This window comes from Dysidea avara, chromosome 8 (assembly GCF_963678975.1).
Source record: "Dysidea avara chromosome 8, odDysAvar1.4, whole genome shotgun sequence".
Classification (NCBI taxonomy): domain Eukaryota; kingdom Metazoa; phylum Porifera; class Demospongiae; order Dictyoceratida; family Dysideidae; genus Dysidea; species Dysidea avara.
Genome location: NC_089279.1, coordinates 29,107,920 through 29,126,256, shown reverse-complemented (window position 1 = coordinate 29,126,256; position 18,337 = coordinate 29,107,920). Strand labels below are relative to the sequence as shown.

At 36.5% G+C, this 18,337-nt stretch overlaps 2 protein-coding genes across 2 annotated transcripts; both read right to left on the bottom strand.

Annotated features, from left to right (window-relative positions):
• Window positions 1-824: 824 nt before the first annotated feature.
• Window positions 825-5,296, bottom strand: LOC136263529 (putative phosphatidylglycerol/phosphatidylinositol transfer protein DDB_G0278295). The gene is made up of 5 exons (XM_066058129.1): window positions 5,096-5,296; window positions 4,943-5,041; window positions 1,218-1,343; window positions 1,102-1,151; window positions 825-1,049 (listed from the first exon to the last, which is right to left on the bottom strand). The coding sequence occupies exons 1-5, from the start codon at window positions 5,205-5,207 to the stop codon at window positions 966-968; spliced, it is 471 nt and encodes a 156-aa protein (XP_065914201.1). The 5' UTR covers window positions 5,208-5,296; the 3' UTR covers window positions 825-965.
• A 2,947-nt stretch (window positions 5,297-8,243) lies between these two features.
• On the bottom strand, window positions 8,244-15,396 carry LOC136263528 (putative phosphatidylglycerol/phosphatidylinositol transfer protein DDB_G0278295). Its single transcript, XM_066058128.1, has 5 exons — window positions 15,217-15,396; window positions 15,064-15,162; window positions 8,568-8,693; window positions 8,452-8,501; window positions 8,244-8,401 (listed from the first exon to the last, which is right to left on the bottom strand). Exons 1-5 carry the CDS (start codon window positions 15,335-15,337, stop codon window positions 8,318-8,320), a joined length of 480 nt encoding a protein of 159 aa, XP_065914200.1. The 5' UTR covers window positions 15,338-15,396; the 3' UTR covers window positions 8,244-8,317.
• Window positions 15,397-18,337: the final 2,941 nt, after the last annotated feature.

Here is an 18,337-nt window from a genome sequence, read left to right as displayed (position 1 = left end):
CACAGTTTCGCATCAGGATAGCCATAGCTACAAGTAACAGCAAAATGGAAACCCACGGACTAGCAACTTTGAATGGAATGCATGTGTTACCCACCATTGATCTTTACCTGCAATCACTCATTAATTTTTATACTTTATATTATTACTGTATAACTTTATCCAGGCCATTGGCGTAGGACCCTCAGCATACCTATAGCTTCTATTTATACTTGTATTGTAATTCTGTATGCTGTAAAGTAAATAAATAACCCATGCTTTAGAAATTGACATTGCATGCTGAAAGCCGGGATCGAGGTTCCCTAGAAATACTCTTTGAAGGAGCACAGTTGTTAGTAAGGCTTCTTCTGATGTTACCAATTAGAACAATGCATATTAAACATTTGCTCATGAGCATCCAATACAGTAACAGATCATCTGCCAGTGAAACAAGAGGAGTGGTGATCATAACAATTGACATTCTGGGATTCAGCTATATGTTAACCCTGCATTAGATGGTTCAACAATTCGCAGCAGCCCCTCCTTCTCTTGTACAAGAGAAGTCGTTACACTGGTTGTTATATGTAACGGCTGAAAAGATAATTGTATGTATTTATGAAGTTGCCAGATCTCACTGTTTATGAGTTAAATGGACATTTTAGTGTTGAACTACTAATGTCAGTTTCACATGTATCTCTTCAAGCTGCTGGACAACATCAGCAAACAAAGATAGTTTGACACATCATGACTGCACTTGTTCTGATATAAGTGCTAACAAATTATAGCTAATCACATGCACCTTGAGTAGTATATACCTTCAGTATATACCTTCAGGCTTCAGTATAGACTCACCATCAACAAAGAGATTTATACAATGTTGACATGTACTGATCAAGAGAATACAAAAGTATGACATTGTAGCATGAATGTTCACTAAACTATAACCTTTAAACGACTAGCAAAACCTCTATAGATAAAGTCAAATGGTATTATTCCACCTGACATTCAACTGTGCCACATATCATAGGATCGTCATCCTGGTCAGTTCCATACATTGTACCAACATATTTTCCCTGTGAAGAAACAACAAGAATGTAGCCATAAATGTTTTATATGCTGTCTCACATCAGGAAGATCTGAAGGCACCTCTACAGTTATAGACATAGTTGTATTACCTTTACACAGAAGGAAAGAAACATTTATAATACACTTCAGAAAACTTTGCGTACCATATACTATACCTGTAGAAATAGGACATTGATCACCATACTTCTCAAGAAGTTCACATGCATCATAGGTTTCATCCAAAAGCTGGATATCATTATATGTTACTACCACCTTGATTTCGCCGCTAGTGATTTCCTTGTCTAATATAACATGTAAATAATTCAAAACATTTCCACCGCATAAGCTGCAGATTGGCAGATTTCCATGAAAATTTCCCTCCTTGAACTTGGCAAGTTTTGTCATACATTGAATATTGCATGTTATGTCATGCACCTCTTGCATTACATTGTATGGTGATGTTCACATTATAGTCACAATGGTAAAGCATAACTAACGTTCTAGAGCAAGCATTGTTAGCATTATAACTGGCATATAGACCTTATCCGCAATGACATCATAATTGACAAAATGGCCGTGTATAGTGTGGGAATTTCGTATGTAATCACTAAAATGAACTTTGTTTGCGGATTTCACAACATGTAACTATTGGATAATAAAGGTAAGAGGCTAGTTAGCGTGATATGGCAATGCGAAATAGTCCCCCAGATGAAACCAAACTTAAGTTTTGGTATTGACGCAAAACCATGCACATTTGTCTTGAAATTATTAAGTATGTATGCCTCACCTTGCCCCTTGCTGCAGTATGTGAACGTTAACATAGCAAACCGCCATCTCTCCCAATACCCCCCTGTACAAAGTGTCCACACTATCGGCCGCCTTTTAGCGCTTTGACGTCATTGCGGATAAGGTCCATTGTAATATAGCAGTCACCATTATCCCATCATATTGTGTCAAATAAAATCAGTGACTACTGTTTGTACAGTTATACATGAATACAATGTGTGTTGTGTGTCAGCCTGAATCAAATATGCTCAAATTTTTGCCCAAAATGCTTTCAGAATTTCACCCATTATGCTCTTCAGTGTTCTCATTATACTCGCATTATTCTCCTAGGTTAGCACCCTTTCTTACAATTATCTTGGAATATTTTAATCAGTGAATGCTCTATTAGGGAGTATCGATCTATTTTCATGGAATTAAGCTCCATATTTGAAATATCCACCTAATGTGCTAGCTTTATGCTGGCATACCACTCCAGTCTATTATGGTTTTACTTTGCTGGCAGATTTGATGTAGGCCTCTGTGTGTGTGTGTGTGTGTGCATGTGTGCGCGCACGTGCATGCGTACGTGTGTGTGAATGTGTGCGTGTGAGATGTCAATACTTGTGTGAACAACAACAGTGTTATACATAGAAAGTTATGAGTATACATACATCATCCACCACTTTGATACCAAGGAAACCACAAGGTTATGTCCTGTGACTAGGGTGATATCATGACATAGCCTTGACCACAGATGCATTTGTTGCTGCAGGTGATACAAGTAATAAAACACTGAAATGCTCAATATTTCAGTCTCATGTTTTGTTTTTTTTTGTTTTTTTTAAGAAATGGAAATTTAACATTAAGTGATCACATGGTAGTTTGCTTAAATTGTCCATAAAGTTTATCTGCTAAACTTACAATGGCCATGTGGATTTGACAAAAATATGGAACATTTTGTCAAGCTATTACTGCATGGAAAGCTTCTGTCAATAACTTCACCCCAAGATCTTTATATTTAATTAGTTCACTGCGAGGTACACTAATTTACTACCAAAGCATAATAAACCAAAGTATGCAGTATTGGAATTTGAAACACAATAATATCATAACACAAGTACTAGTATTGCCTACACCTATATATGAGGCAGTACAAAACATTAGTCACCTTTGATTCTGCATTGAGCTACTTAAAGTTTTACATGGTGGGTTAAACATATATAGCCTTAGTTTAGTGTTCTCTTGAAGGACAAAGTATTGTATGACTCAGTATCGTGTAGTTCAGCAACTAGGCATCATTAAAATTAATGATTTTTTACAATGTGGAGATTATGTTTCTACCAGCACATTTCAACCACGTCTCAGATGTCAACAGCCTATACAGGAAAATGCAACTTGCTATTTTATTTGGTTATATGGCTAGAAATGGTACTATGGTATACTCAAAAAACATTATTCATATGCTATATACTGCCTGTACACAATGATTTTCTGAAGAAGCAATTGTGGGTTTTGCCAGTTTTAGTGGTAGTTCACGCTTTAAAATGTTTAGATATCTTTTGCATAAAACTAATGGGGTGAATGTAGGTTAGTCTTTATTAGATGAGCACGTCTGAGTGGTAGATACTACTTATACCATGTTCACCAACTATGTTCATTTCTTCAAGCCTGTGGCCCTAGGGCTTGGGCATATATATATCAAGACACACTGTAGCGCCTCACATTCCAAATTACTTTATGCATTCGTGAAATACAGCCCTCAAATTTAGGCTTATTTTCTATGTTTGTTTGTTCGTTTGTTTTCTGTTTTCTTTTTGTTTTTTTCCAGGGAGGACAACTTTTCCTCTTTTCGCACACTTTACAAAAACCAAAGCAAATGTGCAACTTGTGATAAATTCAGTTCGCAAACATTAAGAATGTATTGAAGTGAATTCATGTATCAAGTCTGGTATAATATTCATGGCATTATGGACAATAGACGATATACACACTCTATTACTCGAACGAAAAATGATCAATTAAGCGTAGATGGTGCAAAACTCGACGGTAACTTAAAAGCGGAAGTCCCGCACGGAAAGAAGTGTATGGCAAGCGAGATGGCCTGTCCTTAGCTCGAGCCGCATTTGCTTCCCATACTTTTGTATGGGACTTCCGTTTTTAAGTTACCATCGAGTTTTGCGCCGTCTACGCTTAATTGATCATTTTGCGTTCGAGTAATAGAGTGTGCATATCGTCTATTATTTGCATAAAAGACCAATTATTTTTATCATTCCTGCAGAGTAAACCACCTAAGTGAATGGCTACAAAACTGGTTTGTGTATAGGACAGTTTATTATAACTCTTTTTGTGGTTCAAAAAGAAATCATGTGAGAACTACAACATAGAATAAAATCATGGTGGTCAAAATACTCTAATAGAACAGTCATCAGTGCACAAAATACAAGAAGTTGTCCAAAACCCAAACTAGGGACCTCCATACATAACTCCCAAACCCTGAACCATAGTTGTCCAGCTCACTTCATTTCTACCTAACAAATGAAAATTCTAGTTTACAACTACAATACTAAGAGTTGGCAATTTCATAGATCTACCGAGACTGCTCTAGGACATTCTATGTGTGTTAAATCTATCAAAAAGTGATATGTAAAATAACACATGGTCAAACAGAATCTAGTGGTACTAGCCATAATCAATAATGAACAACCTGCTGCATGCATTTTTGAGGTCAACAAAACAATAAATCTACTTGGAGTGGCCTTAAAGCAAACTGTACAGAGTTTAGGCACTGCCATATGCTTAATTGAGGTACTGCATGAGGTTATGCTACATTAGCTATCATTTTTCAGCATGCAGATCATTCTAGGAAGAAACCCTAAGCCACCTCACTAAACACTCTGACACTCTATCGAATGACAAGGTACCAATAGTCCTGTAGAAGCTGAGTTCCATTTGCGACCAGGATCAAGATTTTTGATTGACAAAAACAAACAAACCTTGATCACTTGATTCATCTGTGCCTTGACAATCTAGCATAGTAGCATAGAAGATCGCCCGTTTTTAGGCGCTTGATTCGATTGTGATCCCGGTTGAAAATAATTCTACAGCCATGATGAGGTCATGAAAATGATCAACTTACTGACAATCCCGCTGCCAGTGATGGTGACGTTCTTTCCTTTCTCTGGTGGGTCAGGGTCGTACGTAAGTGTCAGATTCGTCACATCAAAACCGCTGTTGACTATGGATGGCTGGATAAACATGTACGTTATGACGAGCACACTTACAAACTTACCACAAGAAAAGTCAGAAGTACACGATATTTCGTCGGGATCTTTCACCAGTGGGATGGCGCTTACTAGAACGAGGCAGAATGTGGCAAGAACGAAGACAACCGGCTTCATCATCACTGTCAACTGTCTTGCAGGTAATTAAGTTAACTGTTAACGCTGGAATCCTCAACAATTCCCAGCATTCAGAATCCCGAGAAATGCTTATCAGTTAGGCCATCATCATTTTAGAGAAATACATCCTAACCTACCTTTGATGCTGCACACCTTGGTCAATTGATTTAAGTAACTTACTGTACATAAATTTTAATGTTGTATAGCGTCTGGTACTTGTTACCAGATAACCTTTAGTGTAATTTGTACATTAACTAATATTTAGGCCACTTATTGTTAATTTTATGTTTCAGATCCCCACTCGCAGTGCTATATCTCACCGCCTAAATTTGGTCATTGTTAAGAGTTTTCATTTCATCATCTAGTGTTCAATGATTGTATAAAAGTTATAAACGAACTTGCTTACATAACTATGCACAGAGAAAGGAAGGCTAGATGGGCTGAAGATGAACCCTGATGTCAGGAGAAGCAGTGGAGGATATAGGTGGGTTTCTGAGGATTCAACAGAAACCCCCTTTTGAAATTAGCTCAGTAGCAGTCTAACTCCTTTATTTATGCTGTATTGACATATATCACAGCAAAATAGTATTACACCACTGTGTTTCAGTAGCATGCATGCTAGCACATTGAACTAGCATCCATTGTAGCTATTAAACTTTCAGCGGCATTCTAATTTCTGCCTGCCTTCGCATTAAAAGTGATTGAGATACTCTAATAGAGCATTCAAGCTACTACTCTAATAGAGCAGTCAAGCAACTACTCTAATAGAGCAATCACAGCTATGGTTTAGTCATAACTTTTCCCCTACATTTATCTTATAGTTTGGGTTTACTATGATTGTTAACTATTAACAAGCTACTATATATAGAAACCACCTTTTCAAAATCCTATATCCGCCACTGAGAAGGGACTTGCCTTTTCATTTCTCAATAATACTTAATAGAATATTGAAATACTCTAATAGAGCATTCAGCTAATTCTAGTAAAACAGTCAGGTGCATGTAAGATTGTAATGAAAAATGAGCCGCACACCCGCATTAACTTTCTGATCTGAAACATAAAGATTAACAATAAGTGGCCTTAGTTCTATTGTATCATCACAACTTGCACTATAAAGTTTCAGTGGTGGATCTAAGTGGGTTTCTGAGGTTTCGTGGGTTTCTGAGGTTTCAACAGAAACCCCTTAAATTTAGCTCATTGGCATGCAATCTAACTATAGCTTCATTATTGTTGTATTGACAATTTGTCACAGAAAGCAACTATACACCACTGTATTTCAGTATCATGCGTGCAACTGACTTCAATTATAGCATATTGAGAAATTTGCTATACATTTATTCTGTGGCAGCTGTTACAAGCATGTCCAATACATTTGCACTATTTAAAATGAAACTAATTAATGTGTACCACCTACTTCGAGTCCATCTAGCAACTATCAAGGTGTGATACATGTAGAGCAACTCTCTGCAAGTGTAATGATGCTAGAAGAAGTCCATCATGAAATTTTGGCTTGTCAAATAGCCTAAACTAAACCTGATTTCTCCATAAATTTTGTATTGGGCATTTCAGGGCCATTTAAAATATGTCATAATAACCCATGACATGTGATACTGAGATACAGGCTAGATTTGGAAAAAGCAGTGAATGGCAATTTAAGTGAGCTATAGTAGAGGAAATAAAATCTGTCATTTTAAGGTTAAAAATCACTTTCTTTTTCTTTGGCAAAGTGAATTGGCAGATATTGGAAGGGAACATTCCAGTGGCATTCTGACATCATGACACCCATTAACCCTCACTACATTAGTAATTCAAAGAAACAAAAGCATTGTGAAATCGCTCTGCAGGTTGGTTTGTGAAATTGTTATTTGTAATGTAGTCGCTCAGTTCAGATATTCCATCTTGAATGTCTGAATTAAAAACAATCGAGATACTCTAATAGAACAATCAGAGCTATACAGCAGTCACAACGTTTGTCCTATAGTTAGCTAATAATAGTATTTACAGTTTAAAACTGTTAACGTAAACCACACAAAAACAGCCAGTTGTAAAAAAAAATGGTGCAGCGTTAAAAAACCTGAAGTTGTGACATCATTAAAATTTGTTAGCATCGACATCATTGCAGCCATTTCTTGGCCGCCAACACAATTTTGCACGCTGCACTGCTACCATGTACAGGGTTGTCATTTCTCTCTGGTCATATTGCTTCAGTGCTGAGGGAGGGACATCTTGGGGCTATTTAAGCCCTCTTTCACTTCTTTCTTCTATTCTTTGTTCTTGTTGTGTATAGGTTTAGGCATGGGAAAACCTTTTAATAGCTAGAACATATTAGCTTAGAACCTAGAGTGCGATGGATGGGTGTGCCATTAGGACTCTTTTAAATATAAAACATTAGCAATAATTGTACCTACTGTATTACATCTCATAGCTATCTATACAAATATTTAGCAGGCTACCTGCATTTCTCTGGATTCTTTAAAATCATTGTGATTGATATACATACCCCAATAGAGCAGTGTTCTGTAACAGCTGAAAGAATAATGGTATTTATCAACTTGTATAGCCAGATCTACTTTGCTGGTAGTTGAATGAATCTTTTTTAGTGTTGAATTACTAATGTTTCACATATATCTCTTCAAGCTGCTATGTCAGCAAGTAAAGATAGTTAGACAAGTGGAAGATATCGATGACGTTCAATTACTCTAATAGAATGCATATCTAGGCAATGAGTTATGGTGTTTCCATGTTTTCAATGTCCAGCAAGATACATTTCTATCCCCGATTAGGGATAGCTGACTTCCACTCCTCTGACTAGAAACTCTGTTGCTCTAACTTAGTTAACTATGCACATCTACTCTAATAGAAGGCACACACGAGCAACCAAATCCTCATTATCACATGCACCTTGAGGTAGGAAAATAGACTCACCATCAACAAAGAGTTTTATAGGATGTCGACATGTACTGATCAAGAGAATACAAAAGTATATGACATGGTAGCATGAATGTTCGTACCTTCATGCTTTCTGGTAATATAATGATATAACCACTAAAACTTTAAATCTTTTATAGACAACTAGTAAAATGACAATCACTAGACTACAAAGTCAAATGGTATTATTTCACTTGACATTCAACTGTGCCACATATCATAGGATCATCATTCTGGTCAGTTCCATATATTGTACCAACATATTTTCCCTGTGAAGAAACAACATGAATGTAGCCATAAATGTTTGATGTTGTCTTACATTGGGAAGATCTGAAGGAATCTCCTCAGTTATAGACATAGTTTTATTACCTTTACACAGAAGGAAAAAAAATAATTTATTACACTTTACATACCATACTTTATTATATACTATACCTGTAGAAATCGGACATTGATCACCAGACTTCTCGACAAGTTCACATACATCATAGGTTTTATCCAAAAGCTGGATATCATTATACGTTACTGTCACCTTGATTTCGCCGCTAGTGATTTCCTTGTCTAGCATAACATGTAAATAATTCAAAACATTCCCACCACATGGTTTAAAGTAAGCCTACCAGTATACCATATAGCAGGTTTTCGTAAGGGGAAATTTTATTTATTTATTTTGAAGGGGGGGGGGGGGGGGGGGGGTTTTACTGATTGGCAGTCTTCCACAAAATTTTCTTCCCTTGACATTTGCAGCTTGATCAAAATGGCATTGTTAACATTATAAATGCAAAAACACACAACACAAAACAAAAATTCCCCGAATTTTAAATGGTAGCAAAAAAAAAAATCCCCCCTTGAATATTCCATAATCATGCACAACACAAAACTGACAAACAGAAAAAGAGAGGTAATTACAAAAAGTTACGTTGATTCCTTAAGGTAATTAGGATATAAAAGAATTATATAGTTACAATTCATTGGAACAGTGGTGATTAATGAATTCTACCATGCAGAAGCAGATCACCAGAAATACATCTTGGTGCTGTATGGATGGTAAATTATCAAGTTGGCAAAGCTGTCTTTACGTGTGTTACAGCTGTGTCAAGGTCCAAACATGATTAAAAGGTTTGCCTTGTTGCAAAGATAGTGGCGATATATGGCACATGATGATTTGAACATAATCTGATAGGAACATAAATGCCTGCATGTCACAAGTGTATGAACCAGATCATATAATAGTGATGCAGAATAATGGCAAAGAGGTCATCCTCACAACTTACCATGCACAGTTTGGAGGAAGGTATATTTCCTCCAACCCGTGCTTTGTTATAAGTGAATGACTTGTAATCATTGTATCTACTTTTATGGTTCAAAAAGAAATTGCAGTGAGAACTAGTTACAAGGAAAAACTAACATTGTAAAATACTTTAATAGAACAGTCACCAAGTAAGAAAAAGTGCACAAAAAAGACTGTCCAAAGCTCAAAGGGGGGTAACACAATAGTGAAATAAATCTGCAATGTAACTGTATATCATCATGGTAGATAAGAAAAAAATGGGTAAAAACAACCATGGAAGGAAAAAAAAAAGAAGTTGAAGTCCATGCAAAAACAGCTCAGCTGTAGAAAGGGTACAGCCTTTACAAGCCTGGGTGAAAAAGGTGTGAAATTAAAGGGACAGCAGCTGCAACAATCTTAATGCCAATCAACCAACAAGTTTTTACCCGATTTCTTCTTATCAATAATGAATATGGAAGATAGAAGTTTAATTCATTTTATAGCTGCAATGATCTTAATCCAATCAAATCATTGGCATCAAAGATATAGAGTAAAGCATACTGAATCATTTCAGGATGGATAACACCCAAATATAATCTAATTTAGGGGTTTTTTATTAAGCAATTAAAATCAATCATAAGTGCTATTGAAAAAGCAACGTTATAGATCATTTGTAAAAAAAAATATTTGATACACATTACTTTGCATATTTTCTTGTCCGCTACAATGTCCAGCATATGCACAAAGGATTGTGTTATACACAAAGGTTGACTCGAAAGTATTTGCATGGCTGCCCCTTTGATTTCACAACTGTTTCACCTGGGCTTTTGAAGGCTACACCCTTTTTTTACAGCTTAGCTGGCTTTTGCATGGATTTTTTTTTCAAGGTGTTGTGCAATGTGTAATGCAGCAAAGTTGTTATGCATTTCCGCTACTCATTAAGTCTTTCAAATTTATCATTACTACACTACAAGACAGTGGTGTTTGGTATTTATTAATTATTTGTTGATGGTTTGTGGTGACTAAACAAACAAACTTGAGGTTTGAATTGAACAGCCTACTTGTACTTGTCAGCTATAAAAGTGCAAAATGTATTTAAAACCATGTTTTCCAGTGTTACATTTGACTTATGGGATGCATGAAGTTTCATTTTAATAGTTTAAAGCACCTGTTTTCCAGTTGTACTTGACAATAGACAGTGTATGCATTATGTTACACCATTGTTATACTACTTTTGGCACTTGCTCCATTATTATCCTGAAGATTCCAATCAGGCTGAGTATATACAACTGTTTGTATATCATGTTTTTGTAGTTGTCTGAAAATGTATTTTACAAAATTGATGGGGTCATACGAATTCACTGGTTCTGTGCCAGCTACAACGAGCACATTATGGGTTAAAACAACAAGCCTCTGGTAGTTCGGAAAATGAGATCATTAAAATCTACTATTCACAAATAAGGCACTGGATAGTACCATGGTTCAGTCCATTAAAGTAATGATTGACACACCAAGCCAATTTCAACATAACTTTTAAAACTGTCCACATAATTATCATAAACTAGCATTCCACCAATTCACCTGTAGAAATAAGCACATGCAATCTCATAACTATCTATGCATATGTAGAATACATGTGAGGTACACCATACTGCCTAGTTGAACTTCAAATAAATCATCAGTTAAGGCTAAACCCCAAGTAGATTTATTGTTTTCCATTTCTTGCTCACACATAACATTATGTATCACATTGTAATTATAGTGTTTGCACCAAGCTATTTTTAACACTATCCTTATTTAGAATCATAACCCATCAAAAGCTTTTACCATATTAGTCTAATATTTCTACTGTACTGTTATCTCTTCAGGAGTTAATTTAGGGTGGAGGGAGCACTGGGTTACCCCTAGGTTTATACCAAAAGGCCTGAAACATAGCTTTCTCATAATCCTATAGATCCACTAAAACTGAACACAGCACCCATACCAAAACAACCCCCCCTTCATATTCTGGATTGAGCCTTGTCCTTATACGTAGCTGTTGTGTGGGTGCTAAAATTTGAAATCTAGCAGCAGTACCATAATGAATAATGAACAGCCCATGCATGCTTAATAAAAATGGAAAACAATCAGATACAGTATTACTGCTTCGTGACTTTTGGTGGCTTATGCTACATTAGCTATATATCAACTTTCAGAATTGCATTTTAGGAAGAAACCAATACTTACTACAAATAGGCTAAACCACTTCACAAAACACTATTAGCTAAATCGACACTTTTGAATGACCAGTAGTCACTACCAATAGACCATTTACAACTGGGATCAAGATTTTGATTGACGAAAATGCATCCCAAATTGTTTGAATTGACCTACAAAGGTGCCTTGATCACTTGATGATCTAGCATAGAAGCCTGGTAAATTATTGCTTTGCTTACAAGTTGACTATCAAAGGTATTTGATCGCCCATTTTTTGGACGTCTTAATCGCTTGATTCAGTGTAAATTAGCCTCTTGATTAGTGTTGCACTAATATGAGATTTTGCTGATATTCCGATAACTGATATTGGATAACATTTCAAGCCAATAAACATAGCCGATCTTAAATAGCACAGCATGTCTATTTTGTAGCAATTTTTACTAGAAATTTGATTGTGAAGGACCAATTTAGCTTGTTTATAGCGGCAGTATTGCTACAACAACAGCTGACAGTACACTAACAACATTGTAATACAGGAAAATACAACTCAATGCATTTGTAAACATCATTTGGAGCACATGAGCATGTATTTCTAAATACGTACATTCGACCTATATCAAACGGTACGGTCGTACCGTTTAAGTAGGAATCCATGTGAAATTTTCGCGCGCTGCCCAAAATCGTGCCTTTAAAAATCATCCTAGAGATATCTTACGAGACGAAAATCACCTTTACGGAATAGCACTAGTCCATATAAAACATAAAAGCAGCATTAAATACAACAAAACGCTTACAGGTGGCCGGATACAGAATTTTAAAAATCGCCAAAACTTTGAATTTTAGACTGACTGCCTGATTGCCTGACTGATCACAGTCGCAAGCCTAGAGGCCAAACGAAGCAGTGCACGGCAACCATTTTACGCAACACTAGCAAACTCACCAGTGGGATGTGCCTTTTGGGGTTCCGACGAGTGTGTGCCCTCTGCGCCTTGTCTTTTCTTTTATCTTCAATCAGGCTGCTTGTCTTCTTCTTCATCCAACGAAACCATACCGAGGTGTTAATTTTCTGTATCAACACTTTCTTTAAGCAGCATAATAGACGCCACAAGATTATTTAAGGCACTTAGACTACGCTACTGTACAGAGGAATAGATTATATTCCTTACTGATATAATCTATGACGGAGGGTATTGTATGGAGGTACTGGTACTAGCTAGATAGCTTCACGATGGGTCGCAAGACCACACCCATTCTTCATTCTACGCATTATCGATCTACCGATTAAAACCACAATGACACACCCCTTTTGTGCTAGCTGTATTTCAGTGACCACACACCTTCAATTTGGAAGGCTGACTCGACATGCTCTATAATCGATTGAAACCACGCCCCTTTTTGGGCAAGCGCACATTTTGCAGGCTGCCTCGAGATACTCTAACACAGCAGTCACCCTAATAGAACAGTCACATGTTTATAGCTAGCTGTATGCTTTAACAAAAAAAAAACTAAACAAACTAGTATATTAAAAATTATAAATTTAAAAATAAAGTAGGAATCCAAGCAATAAAAAGTAGCGAAACAAGAGAAGAACGATGGTAGCCATTACAGCATAGCTCGGTGGGAAATTCCTAATTTGGCATTGAACACAAAATAATGGCTGTATCATGCCAAAGTAGGGATTTCCCACCGAGCTATGCTGTAATGGCTACCATCGTTCTTCTCTTGTTTCGCTACTTTTTATTGCTTGGATTCCTACTTTATTTTTAAATTTATAATTTTTAATATACTAGTTAGAATAAGAAAATGTAATATGGAGACCCCATTATGTACTGGATCAATGCAAACTTGAGGGTGTGCAACAGCGTGCTACAAAACTTGTATCATCTTCAAGAGACAAGTACATAGATTGACTGACATCAATGAATTTACCATCTCTTTTGTACAGACACAGACATGGTGACTTAATATTTCAAGCTGTTAAATGGTTAGATCACTCCAACTTTTTTCACTCTTTCTCAAACCAGAGGTCACGCATACAAATTACTTAAGCCTCCTGCCCACCAATTTATGTTGAGTCAACTACTTTGGTACTAGAGTAATTAATGACCGGAACAATGATAATTGAAAGGGCCAGCGGCAAAAGAGGACAAGTGCCATTTGAAAATTTAGCTGACCACATGGTGGGCATTAAACACAATTTTGGGGGACATAATTGAATTATTGAAATATTTGAGAACTTTAAAATTCTGTTGTTGACTTAGTGACATTATCCACATGGTTAAAACAAGCCATTCTAATTTTTAGAAAATGGAAAATCTAAAATGGCACATGTCCCCTTTTTCCACTGACCCCTTCAATTATTGTGAATTCTTCAACTGGAGTTGAAGCCAAGGTGTTGATAACTAGATATCCTACGAGTGCAGGTGGGGTTTAATTAGCTTCCATCCCACACTTTGAAGTAGACAGGTTCATAAACAATGTATTAATAATAAGCATGTCAGTTGTGTATGGCTTAATTGTTTGCTGAATATGTAGTTTTTGTAATGGTATGGCTTCAATTTTGGCTGAACATGTAGTTTTATTTTTTATTTCTTCAAATTTTACTGAACTCGTAGATTTTGTGATGTGTATGGCTTCAATTTGCTTTGATTACACTTCTTTTAACTTAATGTGTAATTTCCATATATGCACTGGAGTTTAACTACCATGTACTGGGGTTTAACTACCATGTACTGGGGTTTAACTACCATACACTGGGGTTTAACTACCATGTACTGGGGTTTAACTACCATATACTGGGGTTTAACTACCATATACTCCCAGTTGTTTACTTTGATGTATGGCTTCAGTGGGTTTTAAATCAGCTGTAGATAATTAGTTTTATGGCTTTAGATTTGTGTATTATATTTATAATTAATTTTTCTGTAGAATTAATGCTGAATTGAATATACAGGCTATATGGCAAAAATTATGCCAGACATTCATCATTGTGTTGGAAGTAGTAAACCTCTTGTAGAATTGTGTGTATTATTTCACTTTTATTTTAAGGCTTTACAGCAGTGCTGAAGGTGTGTAGGACACTTGGTCCTACAGCCTGTTTAACTGTAACTTTTCCTGTGATCGCTCTGATTTGATTTTGACCATGGTTGATTATACAGGACTGTTGGTAGCTAGCCAACAACTACAAGGGGGTGTCACGTAGGTACGTGCTGTAGGTAGATCTGTGACCATGGTCAAATTAAGTCTTGACCTGCCAAAATTTCACTTTGATTCGTGACTAAGAGCCTTTTTCAGTTTTTGACCAGTAACTTACCGATGATATTTCAGTACTTTTCAACTGTGGGTTGGAAATTTTACCCTTGACCATTGACTTGGCACAAATTTAGTGACCTTGACCTTTGATTTAGACTGCGGTCACAGATCTACCTACAGTGAGTGCCTGTGTGTCCTCATTGGTCAACTTACTGATTATCCCAGTACCAGTGATGGTGACGTTTTTTCCTTTCTCTAGTGGGTCAGGATCGAACGTGAGTGTCAGATTCGTCACATCAAAACTGCTGTTGGCTGTGGATGGCTGGATAAACATGTACGTTAAAACGAGCGCACTTACAAACTTACCACAAGAAAAGTCAGAAGTACACGATATTTCGCTGGGATCTTTCACCAGTGGGAAGGCGCTTACTAGAACGAGGCAGAATGCGTCAAGAACGAAAACGAGCTTCATCACGGGTTTCATCATCACTGCCGTCTTGCAGGTAATTAAAAAATTTACTGTAATCCCCAACAAATGCCCACAACATCGCGTCATTTAGAATCCTGAGAAATGCAATTGTTTCCTGTCACCATCCACATCAATTTTTAGGTACCGGTTTGTATAGCCACTGGCCAAGGGCAGAGTAACTGTAGGTGCACTTGTGGCCAGCTGTGAAGCCAGAGCCTCGCCACCTTTTTTGACTGAAATTTAAAAATATATAATATATTTGCCTTGAAACTAAAAGTAGTGAACGTGCAATATACATGCCGGTATAACCCGGATTTAGGGGGGCGCTGAAGCACTCCCCCTCCAAAATTTTATCATGTGCAAGCTAGGAGCTTCCAGCGTAGATGCAATTGCATCTTATACATATGCATGGGTAATGAAAAGATGGAAAGAGAAGGGAGAATGGCTAATCTTTACTTAGAATGGGTTCAAATTATACTTTTGGTGTGAGACTTGACCTAAAAGCTGCCAAAAATCGAAATACTCTAATAGAACAGTCAACTACTCTAATAGAACATCCATCATAGTGTTTTTTTCAAAAAGTTGCCAGTATGTTTTCTTGACCTGTGCACTGCTATCTTACCATTGTTCCAAACATGCTGCCATATGCATATACTAATCACTTTCTGAGGACAACTTTTGTCAAATAGTTTAATATTATAGTGGGTATTTTCACTTGAGTTGTTGCTACATTGATGCTTGGGTTAACATGCTTAAATAAAACAGTTAATTTCTTAGAATGTATACAGTTAACAAGGTTGTAGTATCTGAAAACTGTTTGTTTTTGCTTTATCACTACCAAAGTTCCACAGTATTAAAAATTTGACAATATTTTTGACTGAAAAATGATTCCAGTTTGTTTAAGTGATCATGATTCATAATGCTTTCACAATGTTTATAAAGCATTGTGAGTCACCTAAGTGTTATCCCAGAACAGTTGTAATACTAGCTGTCATTTAAGGGCACAGCCAATAACTTAAAATATTCTTTACATAAAGAACAGGAAGGAAAAGGATGCAGCTATACATGATCAATACTTGCAATAAATTGTTTAAATTAGAGGTATGTTAAATTTAGAAATTTTAGAGTTTGGTTTTTGTTAATTGATTACATCAATTCATGAATTTATATGGTAAATTCATCAATATACAAGATTGCTAAATTTAGTGTATTGCTTGGCTTAAGGTATAGCTAGTGTGTTTTACAGTCTCATGGCTCAAACTATAACTTCAAAATAGTAACAACGGAAGAGAGGGCAAGTATACACTCACCATGCGGTGTGTAGAGTATGCATACTTAGAATTTTCCAGCTAGGGTGATGCTTCCTCTGGAAATTTTTGGAATATAGGTATCACAAGATTGAATCTGGAAGCTATTTTTAACCAAATACTCTGTTGTGCTGAAAGATTAATTGTGGGGATACAAGATGGACGAGTTCAGTTGTAAGCAATTTTAGAAAAACAGAACTACTGTAACACCTTTAATTGCTATTGGATTATAAGGCAATACATAATAGCAGATTATCAAAGACAGTACACAGGATTGGATCTTATAAGGTCATTGTAGAGATTTAAAATGCACACAAAAATAACTTCAACTTTGTAGTATATTATATAGCCACAGACTGTTCTGTTACTATATCAATCTGACTTTTTCAACTATATGGCCCCATCACCATAATTATTAATTTTTTACAACCAGAGTCGAAAGTCACTTACCAGTTTTTGGCCACAACTAACCCCTTATAACATGACAGCATAAATGCTGTGGTATCATTTGAGCGTATAAAGTTGAGCTTCAAGGGGTTTGGGAGTGCAAACCCTGTATGACATTAAATTTTATTAGCTTCGATTGATGCTAGATTCAGATAAATGCAGCATAAAAAGGCTAAATTTGCAAAAAAAAATTCTGTAGTGGCATGCCCCCAGACCCCCCTAGATAGAGCATGCTGAATGTGCTTTGCACACTATAGCTAACCAACCATTATGTTAGTACCCCCCCCTTCTGAAATCCTAGATCCGCCCCTGGACTGAGCCTTACTTTTACTCTGACACCCCTGATAGCCGCACTGAGTTGTATATCAAATGCCAATTGTCACTTTAGACATGCAGTAAGTGCATATTATTACTGATGATACTCTCTATTAAGTATGTGGTCACATGTTTGTCTGAAGATTTCACATAGCTACCGTTTGTTTGCTGCTGTTTTTTTTTGTATACCTTCTGAATCAGTTCATCATAGTCATGATGGTCAGTTTCTCTCAATCAGATTTACACACCATGATTTCAGCACTCATAAAAGAGTGTTTGTTATGGATTTATGGTTAAAGTGTGCGCCAAGTTGTTGGTCTACTTCATACCCACAACAGTATGACAGTATTTTATGCTGTCCAACTGCAACTAGAATAGCCTAGCTACAGTAAATTAGTATACATATGTAAGCTCCTTATTAAATATACTTGTTATGTTATGGAGTGCAGAATGAGGTGCTAATGGAAATGATCGCACAATGAATAACAAACTCATCATTCAGCTTTTAGAGTGTCTTCCGCCAGCCATCAACATGTCTTGAAGGGAAGCTCCTGATGACTGACAGATGCTAGAGTTCCTTTAGTGCGCATGTTTGTCAACCACCTACAGGATTCAAAAACAATGCAACCCACACATTTAAGTATACATAATATTATACATGCTAGCTAGATTAAATATTTCATCATATAGTTACTAAGCAACTACAGCCATGTTAGGAGATATGTGGCAACTGAAATGTATCTTCTCAGACATATTATGCATAGTAAGTCCCTGTACATATTCAACAGGGTGCATGGTCCATATAACAATCTATAGCTATGATATGAGCAGAGTCAGTTATTACTGCAGTCAGTTATTACTGCCTGACATAGGCTATTTGTCAGGCAAATATCATGCAAGGCCGACCATAATGGAACTTGCCTGACAAAATGTCAGATCAAAATACAAG